Source organism: Corvus kubaryi, unplaced genomic scaffold, assembly GCF_017639235.1.
Source record: "Corvus kubaryi isolate FWS band 111438036 unplaced genomic scaffold, C.kubaryi_AGA036_p1.0 74, whole genome shotgun sequence".
Classification (NCBI taxonomy): Eukaryota; Metazoa; Chordata; class Aves; order Passeriformes; family Corvidae; genus Corvus; species Corvus kubaryi.
The window spans coordinates 9964821-9981965 of NW_024582061.1; the positions used below are offsets into that span (position 1 = coordinate 9964821).

At 44.3% G+C, this 17145-nt stretch overlaps 1 protein-coding gene across 4 annotated transcripts in view; it reads left to right on the forward strand.

Moving 5' to 3' along the window:
- Window positions 1-17145, forward strand: part of DENND5B (DENN domain containing 5B) — a 104985-nt gene that overhangs the window by 83474 nt on the left and 4366 nt on the right. For all 4 annotated transcript variants that reach the window (XM_042050621.1, XM_042050623.1, XM_042050622.1 and 1 more), the window contains 12 exons: window positions 1181-1312; window positions 2273-2425; window positions 2942-3020; window positions 4239-4320; window positions 8862-8990; window positions 9727-9848; window positions 11624-11769; window positions 13403-13521; window positions 14582-14769; window positions 15460-15542; window positions 15688-15814; window positions 16569-16743. In XM_042050621.1, coding sequence (XP_041906555.1) covers window positions 1181-1312; window positions 2273-2425; window positions 2942-3020; window positions 4239-4320; window positions 8862-8990; window positions 9727-9848; window positions 11624-11769; window positions 13403-13521; window positions 14582-14769; window positions 15460-15542; window positions 15688-15814; window positions 16569-16743 — 1535 coding nt within the window. The remainder of the gene's footprint in view (window positions 1-1180; window positions 1313-2272; window positions 2426-2941; window positions 3021-4238; window positions 4321-8861; window positions 8991-9726; window positions 9849-11623; window positions 11770-13402; window positions 13522-14581; window positions 14770-15459; window positions 15543-15687; window positions 15815-16568; window positions 16744-17145) is intronic.

A 17145-nucleotide genomic window follows, 5' to 3' on the forward strand; every position in this document is an offset into this window, starting at 1 on the left:
GAAAGCTCTGAGGATGCAGCAGCCATAGTGACCTCTCAGTTCCCCAGAAAACCCAGCCAGCAGCAGCAAGAATTCCCTGGAGGGATGTGATCTGCTCCTTCCAGGAAAGAGCGGTCATTGTCACATATCATCCCCCAGAGAGGCATCATTAGCCACACAAAAGCCCACTGTGGAAAGAGAGCATTCCCACACCAGGCTATGAGCGCTGCGTTTCAAGGCTTTCATTTGGCGCCATTCTATTACCTTGCTCTTTTTAAGAAGCAGTTACAAATAATGCTTGAACAACATTTTGATAGTCCCAGCCAACTTTTTGGCCTTGCTCAGCATGTAGCTCTCTCACTGATGTTGGTGTCAGAGGTCACTTGCTGATTGGTTTGTGGGTTTTGCCTTAACAAAAAAAAAAAAAAAAAAAACCAAAAAGAAAAAACAAGTCCCCAAAAATCAAATCAAAGCAAAAAATACCCTACCTCTGAAGACAAGGAAGTGGAATAGGAATGTTTAAAAGTCTTCAAAAGTCTTCTATTATAGCTTGGGGTTTTTTTAAAAAGTATGTTGATTTTTGTCCATACACCATAGTAAAAACATGAATGAGCCCACGTGTCATCTCTGTTTAAAATGAGGTTCAGTTGTAATCAAGAAGTTAATTGAGAATAAGATCAAGTCTCATTTTTCCCACATAAACTATGTGGATGTAAAGTAATGGAAGAAATCTTTCTCCTTCACTGTGTCTATTTCTGCTTCTTGTAATTTATTTTCAAAGGATTTTTTTTTCTATTCGTGTATAGTCTGGTCACAAATTAGACAATTCTTTTAATTTATTTTTTTTTAAGTGAGAATCAAATAACAGTGGAAAGAACTTTTCTTGGTGTTTTGACTTTATTGCTGAATGAAGGTATTACACTTTATGCACTTGTGCCTAACTTCATGCTAGTGACTAACAGCACAGTTTACTGGCTAATATTGACTGATTCTTTACCACTCAGGAAAATACCTTGCTTTTTCTGTTGTCAAAAGGGATCAATCCATTTCTCCAGCCTGACACCTAAACATCAGACAAATAAAGATTTTGTTTCTAGATTAACACTAGCTCATTTGTTTTCACCACCTTGCTTGCCTAGGAGTAGAATGAGGCGAGTCACTCTGACCTGTACTATCTAAAATTATTCTCTTTATTTTTCAGAAATACATGCAGGAGGCAAGGAGTTTAGGAAAAAATTTAAGGCAGCCCAAACTGTCAGACCTCTCTCCAGCTGTGATTGCACAGACCAACTGGAAATTTGTGGAAGGGTTGCTGAAGGAATGTCGCATGAAGGTAGGTCATCCCCTGTGTGCTGTCCCCTTGATTGCAGTGAGCTTAAATAGCACCTGCAGATGTTCTCCTGGTTCACAGCTGGAATGGCACTGTTCTGTTGGAATACCTGGGTATTGCAGGGTGGATATCCCTGTAGTGTTTTTCAACAGCTAGAAGAGAAGGGAACGTGTTGTCGCTCTTCTGTTTACACAGTTGAAGTTGATGGAAGGAGTAGAAAGGACAGGAAGGAGAACCAGCATGATCAGACATCTTCTGGAGGATTTCCTTTAATTGTTCATATTTACACATAGCCTAAACAGAATGGCCTGGAGATCCTTGGTCAAAAGGGAAGAATTCAGCACATGTGGCTTGTGCATGTTGTTTATGCAGAGCAAATGAAGTATAACAATTCCTAATATTAAAGAAGCTTTTATAGCCATGGACGTGCAGCTTCTTTGTGTCTGTTGCAGTTGGTGGTATACTGCTTTACCTGAGTGTTTAATGGTTGTAACAAGAATTAAAACAGAAGCTGAGGAAGACTGGAGATGTATTCTGTACTCTGCTTGGTAGTAAATCAACAGCGTAGAAATAGGACAATAGAAAAAGGGTATAGAAATAGGACAGGTGGCACATGCTCCCCAGGGAAGTGGTCACAGCACCAAGTCTGCCAGAGTTCAAGAAGCGTTTGGACAATGCTCTCAGACACACGGTGTGACTCTTGGGGCTGTCCTGTGCAGGCACAGGAGCTGGACTTGGTCTTTGTGGGTCCTTTCCAGCTCTGGGTATTCTATGATTCAAAGTAATCAAGCAAACATTTTTAATATAATTATATTTGTTAATTTACAATCTCTGCAAATAGATTTGAAGTTTCTCTCTATTAGCAATGGTCTCTAGGTTAAGTATGTGTAAGTAAACTCAGCTGTAAATTCTGTCCCTTGTTGGATAACATTCTTAGAAGCTGTTGGGATTTTTTTTTAATAGACTAAACGCATGTTGGTAGAGAAAATGGGCCATGAAGCAGTTGAGCTGGGACATGGAGAAGCCAATATAACGGGTCTGGAGGAAAATACACTGATTGCCAGTCTCTGTGATCTTCTAGAAAGAATCTGGAGCCATGGTCTGCAGGTCAAGCAGGTTGGTAGCTTGAAACTTGGGACTCTGTGTGTGCAGTACTCTAGCAAATACTGAATGCCATCTCTGCTTTTTAAGCTGCTACTCAATGGTGTAACTCCAAGATAAAGCAGGAGGTGTCTTTGGGATCAGTGTCCCTGTGTCATATTTTGTGAAGGTTTGAGGAGTTTCGGGTGTTTGGGGTTTTATTGGGGGAGATTGTTTGGAGCTTTTCCCCTCTGGAAATTGCAGTGCTGTTGTCAAGTACGTATTTGGTTTATTCCCTTTCAACCTTCACAAGGGAAACCCAGAGGAGAAAGGAGGACAAAGAAAAAAGGTGGGCAGTGTGACTGCTAGGTCAGTGGGATGGTCCTCTCTCTTCCTGAGGTTTCATGGCCCAAGAGAGAAGGATTGGTTTTCACTACTGAACATTTTACCCATTCAAATGCCATACCATTATTCTGCCATGTTTACTGGCCATTATTGGTTATTTTTTTGCCTGGTTTATTTAAAGATATGTACTACATATTCCATTTTCAGGGGAAATCTGCTTTGTGGTCCCATTTGCTTCAGTACCAGGAGAGAGAAGAGAAGCAAGAGCACAGTGCAGAATCCCCAGGTGAGTACTTGGCAGGTAACTCCGTGAAGAGTCCATCACAGCAAATGAACTCAGCCATGGGAGGAACAGTGCAACCACATGAAACCCGTGCAGGATTTTCAGTGTATTTCCTTGCTAATACCACATTTACGTTCTGAGACTTTTCATAATCATTGTGGGGATGTCTTGATGTCTGGACAAAGTAGATTGAAATCACTGGAGGCGAAGGCACATAGTTTCCCTCCTTGTCTGGAAAATCGCTTGATGTATGTTCACTACCTTCATTCCCTTTTAATGAGCACTGAGTGAGGTATAAGAAGCAGTTGTCTCCACAAGAGATGATTTCTGAAGAAGCTGGAAGTGTGGAGCTGGGAAGAAGACAGCTGACATTTTTCTTTCAGTGAGCATAATCTGTCTCTCAAATCCCAATATTAATAACTCCATGTTCAGTAAATCTTTATACTGGTGGGTGGTACAGTTCAGAAATTCTGTAATTAATCTCTGTCCATCAGTCTAGGTACTCAATTTGTGCTTTGGCTTGGCCCCTTACAGTCACTAAATGACTTTAGTGTTTTAAGAGAGGTTTTTTGATAACCTTGAGATCTCCCTGCCCCGTGGCAGGGGTATTGTAGTAAAACTCTGAACTTCAGTGGGTCATATTTCAAGGACTCTCCAGTTTGGATCCTACAGATGGGAACTCGTATGATCAGTCCTCAAAGAGGCATTTATGGACAAACAAGTCTCTCCCATGAAAGGACTTTTTAATAAGCTTCAGTGAGTAATGCACTAAACAATCTGGCTGGCAGGCACAAATTCCTGAGAGAAAAATGTGTCACCACAAAGTGGTTTGTGCAGAACAGAGCACAGAAATGCATGGCATTCTTTGCATTGAATATGTTACTGTAGCTTAATTTTATTTGAGTTGTTCTCAGTTGTGAGCTTTCCATAGTAACTTCTGCTAATAAAATTCATTGCTGTACAGATTTAAGTTAAGGTATTTCATATACAAAAAAGGAAGCTAAATCTCCAAGTTCCGTGCTGGATTAAGGAAGGAATAGGTGATACGTTCAGAATTTTCATTTTGTCTACTTCACCGTTTCCAGGATAGAGTTAATGACAGTGCACAGAAACAGTGCAGTTACCAGCCACTTAAGATTGTTTTCAGCTGTATGTAAAATAAATGCATTGCAGACTGTTACTGTAGTGTTGTATTAACTTTGTGTATTTTCTCCGCTGTAGTTGGTGGTGGAACAGAAAGACGAAAGTCTGATACAGGAATTACTCTGCCTACATTGAGAGTTTCCCTGATACAAGATATGAGGTATGCAATTTGGCTCTAAAGCGTTAATTGTGGGTTTAATTGTGTAGCATAAGGTAAAGTCCTCACTGGCTGTGGGTCTGCAAAGGCTTAGGAGAATTCAACCTTCTCTTCAGCCCACATTTAAATCTACAGCGTGTTGCCTTTCTGTTTTGAAAAACTTTTTTTGTGTGTTCACTTGATCTGTTTTAGCTAACAGAGAATGAAAACCACACATATGTTACTGGGACTTCTGTTTTCCCAGGGGTGTTCTTCCAGTAATAAAGCCAACTTCTACAAATAACAGCAGATATGTTAAATTCCTTGGTATTTTCAGTTTGTTTCTTTTCATCCATTTTTTAATTACTGACCCAGCAAGTACAGTTCATAGGCAGAGCAAAGGGACATAAAAACCTGTTTGCAATGCTTGAGCAATATTCTTTCTTTTTAACTAGCATTTCATGGCAGATAGTAATAGATGTACAAGTTCAGAAATTTAATCAGACCTAGAATTCGGGTAAGTTTAAAGTTGGGATGTGAAGTTGGGCAGGTTCTCTGCAGTAGACCACAGCCTGGCTCTGGAGACCTTTTCAAGCAGTGTTTGTTTGGAATCAGAAGGATTAGAGAGTCAGAAGAGGTGGAGGTTGGTGTGGCAGCAGCAGGGGGAAGTTCTTCAGGGCATCTCCTTGATCAAGCCACTGCCAGGTCAGGCCACTGTTTTGACACTTGTCTTGCCAGGGCTAAGGATAGCAGTGGGATAAACATGCCATGCAAAGAGAGAAGGAGTAATGTAGTAATGCTCATCTGTAAAGGGCTGAGAGCAATTGCTGGCAATTTAATGTGTGAGACAACATGAGTACTGTTTCTTGTAATACCACATCCTTCTTAGACCTAAAAATATGGCAAAAAAAAAAATCTTATGGTAAAAATAAGATTAATTGTCGTTAGTTCACAAAACCCTGATTACAGTGATGTGGTTTTTACTATTTGTGTTGATAGATCAGTCAGATTTTTCGGGGGGGAAAAAAATCACTGTACTTCCCACCTGCAGTGTGCAACCTTTTAGTTTGATGCTATGTAGTTTGAGTCTTTTGTTCTGATTTCAAAGAACATGACATGCCATGTAAGGCTAAAACAACATGCAACAGAGGGAGAGAGAATACATACAGTGTAATTAGGGGTGCAGTGCCAAGAGGTCATTTTGAACATGTGTCTGCCATTTTAGCATCCCTCTCATGGGATGTGGCAGCTATCTCCTTAATTCAGTCCTGGGAGACTGACAGGCATGCAGAGGGTCAGTCTGAGGGAAGGATGAAGGAGGATGTGGAGCGGAAACTCCAGTGCTGGGAGGGGAGTGCTGACAGAGGAGGCTGTGTGTGCTCACTGCTGCGTGCATGGGTTCTGTCTTCCACGACCTTCCACTGGAGTAATGAAAGCCCAGCACGGATCTGAGGTCTCTTGTTTGGATCACAAAAGTCTTTCTTACTACTCTTCAGAGAAAAAGTTCAGAAGCAGAACATTACCTTTTGTAGTATCTTGGGTATTCATGATTGTCCACAAACATGTCTGGTCATAGAAAATGCTGGGCAGATGGTGAGTTGAATCTGTCATCTGTAATCTCGTGGCACACTTTCTCCTGCTTGGAAGGAATGCTGCCTAATATTTGTTTGCACACAGAGACCCGGGCTGAAGTTGAAGGATGGGTAATTGTTAAATTGTGGGGCTTGTGGTGCTGACTGAACTAATGGCTGGAGGATTAAGCATTGCCTTAAGCAGGGCTTGTTTCTGATGGCTCATGCAAGGTTATGTAAACAACTTAAAAGTAGGACTGAGTCACAGTCATGCTCTGAATGTGCCCTGAGCCTGTGCTACAGGTACTGTGGTGTGTCCTCTGCCCCCCTAAAAGCCTGGCATCACAGATGTGGTAAGGAAGATGCTCGGGGTGTTTATTTTGGTTTTGTGCATGGAATCTCAATGGCACAAGCCAGTCTGGGGGTATGCCCTCCAGCCTGTCCCCTGGCAAGGATCTGCATCATCTCTCCCACCCCTCTTCCAGCTACAGCCTGCTTCCAGCGTGGCCTCACCCTTCAGGCATTGCTGAGCATCCAACCCAACCAGTCAAGATCAAGGCCTCCCCAAAACCTTTGGTCCAGCTGGATTCAAGTTTCTGATCCTCACCCTTTGGGCAAGCTCTTCCTTACTATCAGCACTTGCTCTCATGCCCATGTTGTGCCTCCCTCCTGCAGGAGCTTGCAGTGGAGGCTGTGAGCTGGGCACTGGGCCCACAGCAGTGATGCTTAACCTGCTGTGTTCAAAAAGAAGGCTGAGCAAAGACCTGCTGCCTCCCTGGCATGAGCTATAGGCACATCCCTGACTGTGCTGGGATGGGAGCGTGCACAGCATCCTCAGGGCACGGCGATGCTGAGTGGCTGTAGCCTCTGCTGTCAGCACAGCTGTTTGCAGAGGGTTTGTCTTGCCTTACCCACAGGCTTTCATTTGACAGGGCAAATAGATTTTTCTTTATTACTAATGGGATTAAAAGCAAGTCCAAACCAGGGGAGTTGCATCGAAATGGCTGTTCAGTGCTCTGACAAGAAGAATTTGCTGTGCTGTGGTGAGCATACGGTGCTTACACTGAGGTCACTGATAAAAATAGAGCTGTTCTGACTCTCACAACTGACAGTGAAATAAATTTGGGTTCCTGCATGCTCTATTCTGTTACACTCTGCTTTTGCTGACACCAAGACTGATTACTGAATCTTTGTAATATCTCTGGCAAGCTGCATGGTTGCAGATCTTTATTTTTCCCAAATGCACAATTAATGCTAATCTAGTCTGAACCAGAAACAGGTAATGAAGAGGCACAGAGCATGCATGGAATGAGGTTGAGTCCATCTGTACTTGAATCTTCTCACAGTGAAATAACATATTCTGTTCAGTGTTTCATACTAGATGTAATTCAAGCTGAGCACTCGGGGCGCGGGGGGGGGGGGGAAGGGGAGGGAGATGATAGTCTGTGCTTTGATCTTCCCATCTCAAAAGACTTGAAATGTCTGAGGAGAGTGTCTCAACATGATGTAGTTGAGTGTAGCGTGCATCCTGTTTCTCAAGGACTGCAGGGTCACGTGTCCAGCTCTCTGCTGGAAGGTCTAGTGCTGGCTGCCATGCTCTGAGCCAGGAAGGGCTTTCCCATGCCAGGAGCAAGGCTTCAGCCTTGCAGGTCAGCCTGGCACAGAGCAGTGCTGCTGGGCTGTGTATGCTCCTCATTTGTGCAGAGCAAACTCATATTTCTGGACAGCTCTAAGTTGTTCTTTGCAAATTTGACCTAAAGGTCCTGGACCTGCTCCGTTAGAGGCTCTGTAAACAAGAGGGTAGTTTTCTCAAATAATGTAGGGACTAAATATAACACAAAGCACACGCGTGGGTGTAACAGATGGGGGAAAGCACAAGACAGTGAGACTATAGTAGTCAATGTAAAAAGCATCAGTCACAGCACTTCCTTTGGAGTAAATATTGCCACATTCCCCAACACTCAGCAATGCGTGGAGGGCTGTCAAGGAAGTTGCAGGAGTCGGACAGTAAATCGCAGCTGGGACTAGTTCAGACTTCTGCTGATGGTACTTCGAGCCTGCCATGGAGGTTTGGAGGGTTGAATTGCCTGTGCATTTAACATGCAGAGTGCATGAAAATTAAGAAATTGTAGTCTTTTCTTTCCCTTACTGGAAACTGTTACTCATTTTTCTGGTGTATTTAACGAAGTGGGGAGTTTTTGGAAGCAGCTTCACCCTGCCATGGCAGTTCTCCTCCTCTTCTAAAACTCCCTGTGCTCTAAAACTAGAGTTTCTGGCATTCTCCAAACTGAAATGTGGGAAGTTTAAAAAGGAAAAGCAAAACTGTAGCAGAAAGCCCCTATGGAACAGTTCTGCTTTCCTGCAGATGAAACATATGGAGGGCTGTTCAAATTACCACTTACAGGAAAGCCTCTTATATCCCTAAAAATGGGATTCTGCTTGCAGCTTCCTGTTGCTGTTTTTGCCTCAGCAGTCTTCCTTTTCTCAGATGTGCCATTGCTGCTGCCCGTGAGGGGTTTGTTAGAGCCTTCAGAGCCAGTGTGACTGGGAGAAACTCTCAGGATATGTGTTTGTTCTCTGCCCTCCCAGACACACCCGCTCAAGTCAGCAGCTTGAGGTGGCAGCTGAGATGTAACTGGGTCTCACAAGGTGGCTGCTTTAAGCACTAGCAGTGTCCATGCGAACATCTACCCCTGACAGTGCAGGGGTAAGCAGGTTTACCCCTCCTCACCTTGGCCAGGCAAACACAGAGCAGCTCCTATGGCCTGCCATGCCCAGGAAAAGCTGCAACATGTCCTCATGCCAGCCTGGGGCTGCCAGGGATCTCATTTCCACAGTGCAGGGTTCTGGAGGGCCCTGCTGGGGATCTCTCTAGAAATTATGTCAGAAGACATTTTCCAGTTCACCTGCTGCATCATCACACTGGATGTTGCCATTTGAAGCGTGTAGAATTTTTATGATTCATCTATTTATTTTCTTCCCCACACATTTCAGGCATGTTCAGAACATGAGTGAGATAAAGACTGATGTGGGGCGAGCCCGTGCCTGGATAAGACTTTCTCTGGAGAAGAAGCTTTTGTCTCAGCACCTGAAGCAGCTGCTTTCCAACCAGGCACTTGCAAAGTGAGCCAGCTCTTTTCTTCAAATCTTCACTTTCACATTGTGAAGTGGTGTCTTAAGGTGCTGCTACTTGGGGTGCAGCCAGGCACCCCGTTTGGGTACTATGGTTTCCAGCTAGAAGGGATTGAAGGGCAGCAGGTAAATGGGAGAGCTGATTGTGCCCACCCAGCAGGGCAAAACTGTACTCATTTGCATGGAATACGCATCACAAATTTCAGGAAGGAGGCATCAGTTCTTGGTTAGATCCCTGCACTGATCCAAGCCACACTGCAGCCCTATGATCCTTGAAGTGACAGAGTGGTGGGAGGACTCCAACTGCTGCTTGGTGCCTTCTGCTGAGTTTTCTCTGTCACAGTAGGGAGCAGAACTAAGATGAGATTATTACACGAGACCATTCCACAGTGGGAGGTTATGGGGAAGAAAGGAGGTTGCTGTATGTTAGTTCAGATCTGCTGCTGTGAGTAGTGTTAGTTTTTTATCTGTGCTTTGCAGCAAACCCCAAACTGAGATGAGCTCAGTAGCCTTGCTGTGGGAGCGTGGAGCAAAGAGTGCTCTGTAAAACACGGGCAGCACATTTACATGCCCTCGGTGGGTTCCTAGCAGCTTCTGTTACTGGGGAATCATACCTCCCATTAAGAGCCCCTCTTCATTTGGTGTTTTGAGATTCAAGCACCTTTTAAAGATACATGGTGCTTTTTCAACAGCAACAACAAAAATGCCATTTACTTGTTTCTCCCAGGAAACTTTACAAGCGTTACGCTTTCCTGCGCTGTGAAGAAGAACGGGAACAGTTTCTGTATCACCTGCTCTCACTCAATGCTGTGGATTACTTCTGCTTCACAAGCGTCTTCACTACAATCAGTGAGTTGGAGAATCAATTTTTTTCCCTCTGATTAAAAATTAGTTGCTGTCATGATTTGTAAGAGATGATGTTGCTGGTGCCTGAGTAGCTGAGCCCTTATCTGGAAGCCTTGGTTGTTGCTGCAGGCTCAGGGGTGCTGGGTCTTGCTCTGGGAAACCAGCTGGAGAGCCAAGGTTGTGTGGGAGTGCTCTGGATAAGAGCATTGCACAAAGGAAGGTAATCAGCAGAGAGTGCTTCTCTCTGTACAGTTTCTTTCATCTTCCCTCCCAGACAAGTCCTCTATCTCCTAATGCTTCTTTCTGGCCTTCATTAAGTGTGCATCCAAACAGCCTGCTCTCTTCAGACTGAGGAGATGGAAGATTGGGGGATTAAATACTTTGTGCTCCTCGGTGTATTTTAAATGTATTTTTGTCTCTTCTTAAATGCCAGAAAGATTCCCTTTGTCACCCTCTCTTGTAAGGAGGAGAGCAGAGATTTGATTGATACCTGAGAATGCATCTTTGTCTCTCCAGTACTGGGCAATGCAAAAAAGCAGGATCCCAAGAGATGACCTAATTATTTGGATTCACCTGGGCAGCCCTTATTTTTAAATTCCCTGCCTGTTCAGAGTGAAGTGAAGCAAGTTTTACATGGCTGTCAAAACAGGCACTCATTCTACTTTTTCTCCTTTTAAAGTAATAAATCCCCTCAGAACAAGTGCAGTGCATTCATCCTTGATTACCTATTTCTGTGGGGCATCCAGCTTGACAGCTTCCTCCTGTAGGACAAGTGCTTGGAATTTGAGGGTATTGTTTTGAGTGCTTGGAATTTGAGGGTATTGTTTTGGGTGCAGTATGATTGGATGGCACACAAAACTAAAAGAAGCTGGCTTAGCTTCCCCAGTCAAAAAGGCAGCTTGTGAAACATAAGGGGAGAGAGAGTCTTGCAGTGCTAGAGGTGCAGTGTCAGAGTCAAATCCAAATTGGGGTGGGTGGCAGTCCTTGTCTTAAGCATGTACGGGTGGTACAGATTTAAAAGCAGAAGCATAAGAGAATAAGAACAGGAATAGGAAGAAGAATAAACAGGGGGATGTCCACAGAGACACACCATACTTGAGACTTCGGCTGTGGTGTCACCAGCCTGCCAGCCATTTCCTATTGCAGCCTTTCAGTACTTGAAGGGGGCCGATACGAAAGATGGGAACAAACATTTTATCATTTACCTGTTGCAGTAGGACAAGAGGTGATGGTTTTAAACTAAAAGAGGGTCAGTTTAGGTTAGATACAAGGAAGAAGTTTTTTTGCATTTTGCGTAGTGAGACCCTGGCACAGGTTGCCCAGAGAAGTTGTGGACTCCCCATCCCTGGGAGTGTTCAAGGTCAGGTTGGACGGGGCTGTGAGCAGTCTGGCCTGGTCGAAGATGTCCCTGCTCGCTGCAGGGGGTTGGACTAGACGTCCTCTAAAGATGCCTTCCAAACCAGAGTGCTCAGTGATCGTGCCACTCCTTTCCCCGTGGCCTGCCGTGTGCCCCATCCTCCCGCAGGCGGGTGCGTCCCGTTCGGCGGGGCTGCGGAGCGGTGCCGGCTGTGCCGCGGGGCTGCAGCTCCACCGTGCGGCACCGCTGCCCTTCACCCCCGCCCACAGCGGGAGCGGGCTCCTGCCTGGCTTCTGAGACGTGGAACGAGAGCTTGCCTTCAAGGGAAAGGCGTGGTTTGCCAGAAATTGCGTTTACTGTAAAGGGGAAAAAAAAATAAATAGATCAAGACTAATGTGCTTCCCCCTCTGCCTGTTCTCAGTGATCCCTTACAGGTCAGTGATAATTCCTATCAAAAAACTAAGCAATGCAATAACCACATCAAACCCGTGGATATGTGTGTCAGGAGAACTGGGAGATAGTGGCGTCATGCAGATTCCTAAAAACCACCTAGAAATGACGTTTGAGGTGAGTATGTGCTCTTCACATTTTCCTTTCAGTTTGAAACGTGCTTCCAAATAAATATTAATTTGTTAAGGGGTTATTAAGAGCACAGCATTTCAGATTCTGTCCTGATTTTCAACGTCACTGTAGGTTCAAATATGTACAGGAAAACAGCCTGCCCCTCCTGTGTGAGATGAAGGTTTCCTGTGAGCACACACCACTTTTAACCACAGGCATCACTGCTGTCCCTGTCCAGCCCAGGATTCCTCATCTTGCAGATCTATTTCCGTGTCTCATTCCCTTCCACACCTTCTTGCCTAATTTTCCATTTCAGTGCTCATTTCCAACTCCTCATCTCCCTTCCAAGTTTCTTTTCCCTTCTTTCGCTCTGTTTATCTAGTACCACCCAAGTCCCTTTTGACCTCTGAACAGTCCCAGATTTCTTCTCAGCCCCTTGTCTGCCATTGCTCTTCAACTTCCCAGCCTCAGGTGCTGTCCCTGGCACACTGGGAGCTGCCATCCCCACCGGGCTCTCTCCTCCAGGCTTGCTGGGGTTTTCTCTTTGCTTTCCCCTCTGCTTTCCCACCCATCAATTACAGGTTGGCTCAGTGCCATGCCAAAGCAGCTGGTAGCGGGAATTGCAGGGAAAAGCCCCATCAAGCTCCTCTAGCTCCGGGCTGTACCATATCCATTAAAGAGTGATTTTGTAGGAAAATCTGCTACTGAAATTAGGGTTGTATCCACTGAGCATATGCAGACTGATCTTCAACAACAATAGCAAAAAAAAGCCTCTTGCCAAATATAGGTCAATTTTGACATAGAGAGGATATTTCTGAGATAAATGCCCACGTCTCATTCAGATATTACTATTTTGTAGAAAAGATCTGCAGGCTTCTAACAGGCAAAATGACATATTTAGATATTTCTAAGGACCATATTGATGCTGTTCTGGATTATTCCTTTGGCTGAAACTTTCCTAAAATATCGACTTGGGTAGCCACCCACTACTGAAAATGTCAGCCCAAGCTGCTTGTTTGGCAGCCTCAGAAGCAGTGAAAACCAAGGTCTTTCAAGGGAAGTGTTTAGGTGACGTTAACAGATGTTGTTGCCAGCCCCACCTACAATTACATATTGCACTGGAATTCACAGTGCCTTGTTTTCCTTCTTCTGTGTCTTCGTGATGCTGTGTCTCATGTTAGAGATTTTTGTTTGGCCCAACAATCAAAGCAAATCAATCTTTGAAAATAAGAAAGGATGTAGGGTCTGCTGCATAGTGTAGAGTGAGTCAGCTGAAGGTCAGTATGCTCCAAATGCATTTTTGAAAAGCTGTTTGTATTGAAGATCTATTTCTTTTGCAAAAGTATGCATTTTTATCACCTTAGCTCAGAAATGTGTAATTAATACTTCTCAGAAGGATTCAGAGTGCACCCAACAAAGAACGTAATCTCTTCACAAGCTTTTAATAGTTTTATTTCTTTTCTCCTGTCTTAATTATGCTGCTTTTCAAAATGCTCTGCATATTTGGTCGAAAATACTTACTCTATAAATAAAAGAAAACTGAATAAAAGCCTGTATTTGAGACCATATGTGTGTGTGTGGTGGGGGTGTGTGTTGTCTGTTCTTTTTTAAATGAAGCAAAAACTGTTACTCATTTCAGTGCCAGAACTTGGGGAAGCTGACGACCGTTCAGATTGGCCATGACAACTCAGGGCTACTGGCCAAGTGGCTGGTTGATTGTGTCATGGTCAGGAATGAAATAACAGGACACACGTACAAGTAAGCAACAAGTTTTAATTCTCCTTGTCTGAAATTCTTGTTCAATTTAGAGAAAGCAAGAAAGCATTCACCTTCTCCTTCACTCTGATTGGGGCTGATTGGGGTCCCTGGTAGGGTTGGGTTGGTCTCCCCCATCCCCGCTTCTCTCGTTTCAGAAGCCTTGGTGGAAGTCACATAATCTGATAAATATTAAATGAGATTTGAGTGCAGGATTTTCTTTGCATCTGTCTGAGACAGAACAGACAGTATGGATACTTTTGAAGTGATTCATATGTTTGTGTCTAATAATTAAATCTCTTGATTTAAAGTAGTGTGGTAAAATTGTGCACAAATTAACTCTTTAAACCCCAAGAGCTGAAAGGGTGGTCTAGGGGAAATATTAAGAAAATAAAAGGTTTTGATGATATCTTAATCTTCTATTGAGTACATAGGTCTCTGTCAAAATGATCTCCTAATTCATCATTGGTTTTAGAAAACGTGGCTTAGCAGACTTAATTTTTTTAAAAATGTGAACTTGGAAGACTGTAATTCAGAGAGGTGAGCTCCAGATCTCAGAGTTGGCCACAGTGTATAGGGGGAAAGTGGGATTACGTGGGATACAGTGACTGGGGATATGAACATGTGCATGGATTTTATTAGGGCTGTGTATGGGATCCAAAAGCACAGCAGTAAAATGTGAGGTGAGGTTTGAATATGAGGAGATGTCGCAGCCTCAGCTGGGGGGAACTCTGTGGGGATTTGGTTGTTCATCATCACAACGTGCTTAAAGGGTGAATATCAGTTGTGGTTGCAAGTGAAAAACAACTTGATAGAAAACAATGTGTGGACTATGAAATATGTGTGTGACCCAAACTTTGCCTATTTCCCTGTTTCTAAGGACGATCAGTTGTGGTGCAGGGGCTCCTCCTGCACCAAAGAGTTCTGCTTTGTGAGAATTTTCTCGGAGCTAAGTATTCCCTGCCTGTGGGCAGTGTTTATTGGGTGGCAGCTGTCCCCCAGCTTTGAGATCAGGCTGCACTGTGTGTGTGGCTGAGCTGTGCTTGTCCTGGGTGCGCTGCAGGTTCCCCTGTGGGCGGTGGCTGGGAAAAGGCGTTGACGATGGCAGTTTGGAGCGAATACTCATTGGAGAGCTGGTGTCCTCCACGTCTGACGAGGAGCTGGGAAAGCAGTGCCGCACCCCGCCCCAGCAGAAATCTCCTACGGTGACTCGGCGGCTGAGCATCACTTCCCTCACAGGGAAGAACACCAGTAAGTCCTTGCCTTCCTCCCCAGGGTCATAGAGAAGGGGGCAGCTGCCAACTGCTGGGAGAGAAAAAAAAGCTGCTGTGAACAGGAGGGTTCATCCTGAAGCAAGGCTTGGTGCAGAGCAGCAGCTGCAAGCTGATGAGCTTTTCCTGCCTTCCCTGGTTGGTGTTTGCTCTGTGACGTACACGTTGCCTCTTTCAATGTCCCCTTTTGACTGTTGAGAGATAATAATCTCTTTCTTTGGAGCATGGAGATATGAGATGAGGGAGGAGGAGGCAGCAGAATTTGCAGTAGCTGATGCTGCTCAGCCTCCCAGCTTACTTTGCAGTCTGTGGGAAGACAGGCCTTTCTCAGGGCAGCTCAGAACTTGATGTGGCTGCTGTGAACTGCCTTATGGCAGAGCTTGTCTCTGGAGGGACCCTTGTGCACATCAACCTCACATCCCTAAAATTAGCTTTTATGAGTAACTGCACTTGGCTGCAACAGGACACGGGACTGTGAGGGTCACAGGAGGCATTCTCTGCTAAAGCACGGAGATGGGACAGTGTAGATCCTGTTCATACATCTGTCCAGCTCCTGTAAAATTAGAGGACATGACTGCTGAAATGTCAAGCAAGGAAAGATGAGCCTCCAGGAGTAATACAGCATTTAAAACCAACCACTTCAGCTTGTCTGCTCTCCATCATTTCACAGAGCCTAATGCGGGGCAGATCCAAGAGGGAATTGGGGAAGCCGTGAACAATATTGTGAAACACTTTCACAAGCCAGAGAAAGAGGTAATTCCTACTTTTCATTACTTGCCTGTATATTTTTATAAACAGAAATGACACTGAAGTACCAGTAGATGTACTACCTTTAGATCTGAAGTTTCTGCCATCCAAACAAGGCAAGTTGTACTTACCTACTCTCCCTTACCCACAGAGAGGGAGCCTTACCATTCTGCTGTGTGGAGAAAACGGTCTAGTTGCAGCACTGGAGCAGGTCTTCCACCATGGATTCAAATCAGCTCGCATTTTTCATAAGAATGTCTTCATCTGGGATTTCATAGGTAAGCTGGTATGTGATCTGGAGGAGAAAGCTTAGGGCAAAATGACTCCTCACACACAGACCTTGGATTCTCATCAGCTAGGGTGCCATTTCTCCTGCCAAGCACCTGCTCCAGGTTGCTTAAAGTCAATGAGAAACCCAATGGAAGACAAGAATTACTAAACTCTGTGTAAGAGAAGAGTGTGAGTCTGTGTAGAAATTTAAGAGTTTGTAGTTCAAACAGCTGCTTTCCTGAGAGAAAGAAGATGGGCTGGAGTAGAAGAGCGATCAGTGTTAGAGGGAGAGCTGGGAAAGGGCAGGAAGTGAAAGGTTTGGATTTTTAGTTGTTTATGAGAACTCTCCTAATCACTGCACTGGTCTTCTGGTGATCCTTACCTGCAGGCCTATGTAGGGGTAATTTAAGATGTTCTTTCTCCCTTAGAACAGGCTTGCAGGCTGAGATGCTTAGCCTGAGGATAAATGCTTACTCAGAAAAAGTGAGAAACCAAGGCTGATGGTATCACTTAGAGTGCAACCATTGAGAGGTGCTCTGGTGCAGCTCCTTGGTGTTACCTGTGTTAGACATCAGCCAGACTGACCAATGCTATGCCATGTTAAAGGTGGAAGTGGTCACCTACCTATGGCCTTCAGAATCAGGAATCCATAGATAAGCTGTGGAATAGCTCTGAACAGGTGTTTTAAGGATTCCCTTGTGTGATTCTGTGTCACAATGAAGTGCTTCTGCTCACTGGGTTCTGATGTTCTCCCTACCACAGAGAAAGCTGTTGCTTATTTTGAAACCAGTGATCAGATTGGAGACAACGAGGAGGCCTTTTTGCTTCAGAGATCTTCGTGCAAAACCTTCTGTCATTATGTGAATGCCATCAATACAGCTCCAAGGAACATTGGAAAGGATGGCAAATTCCAAATCCTGGTTTGCCTGGGGACAAGGTACCGAACTGCTCTTCATTATGTGTCCTCTGGCATTAGACTAGAAGAATATTTTCCCACAGTTGTTATTACCTTTAGTTTTCCATTTTAGGACATCTTACACCTATCTTTTATCCAATGCCTATCTTAGGCTGCTTTAGTACTACGTCAAGAGTTGGAGCAAAGAAGCACTAATAATACATGGCTAGTGTCTAAACTGCTAAAAATGTTTTGAGCTTTTTTGTAACTGTTAGCTTGACAGTCATGTGTATGAAATCTGTCTTGAAATGCTATTTTTGATGAAGTACTGACTTCAGGAATGTAGAGTTCCTTTTCAGGAGCTGGTGAATTTCTAAATTCTCATTCAGTTGCCTGTGAAAATGGGATGTCTGTTATAATTTTGACAGAACTGTTCTAGATGAA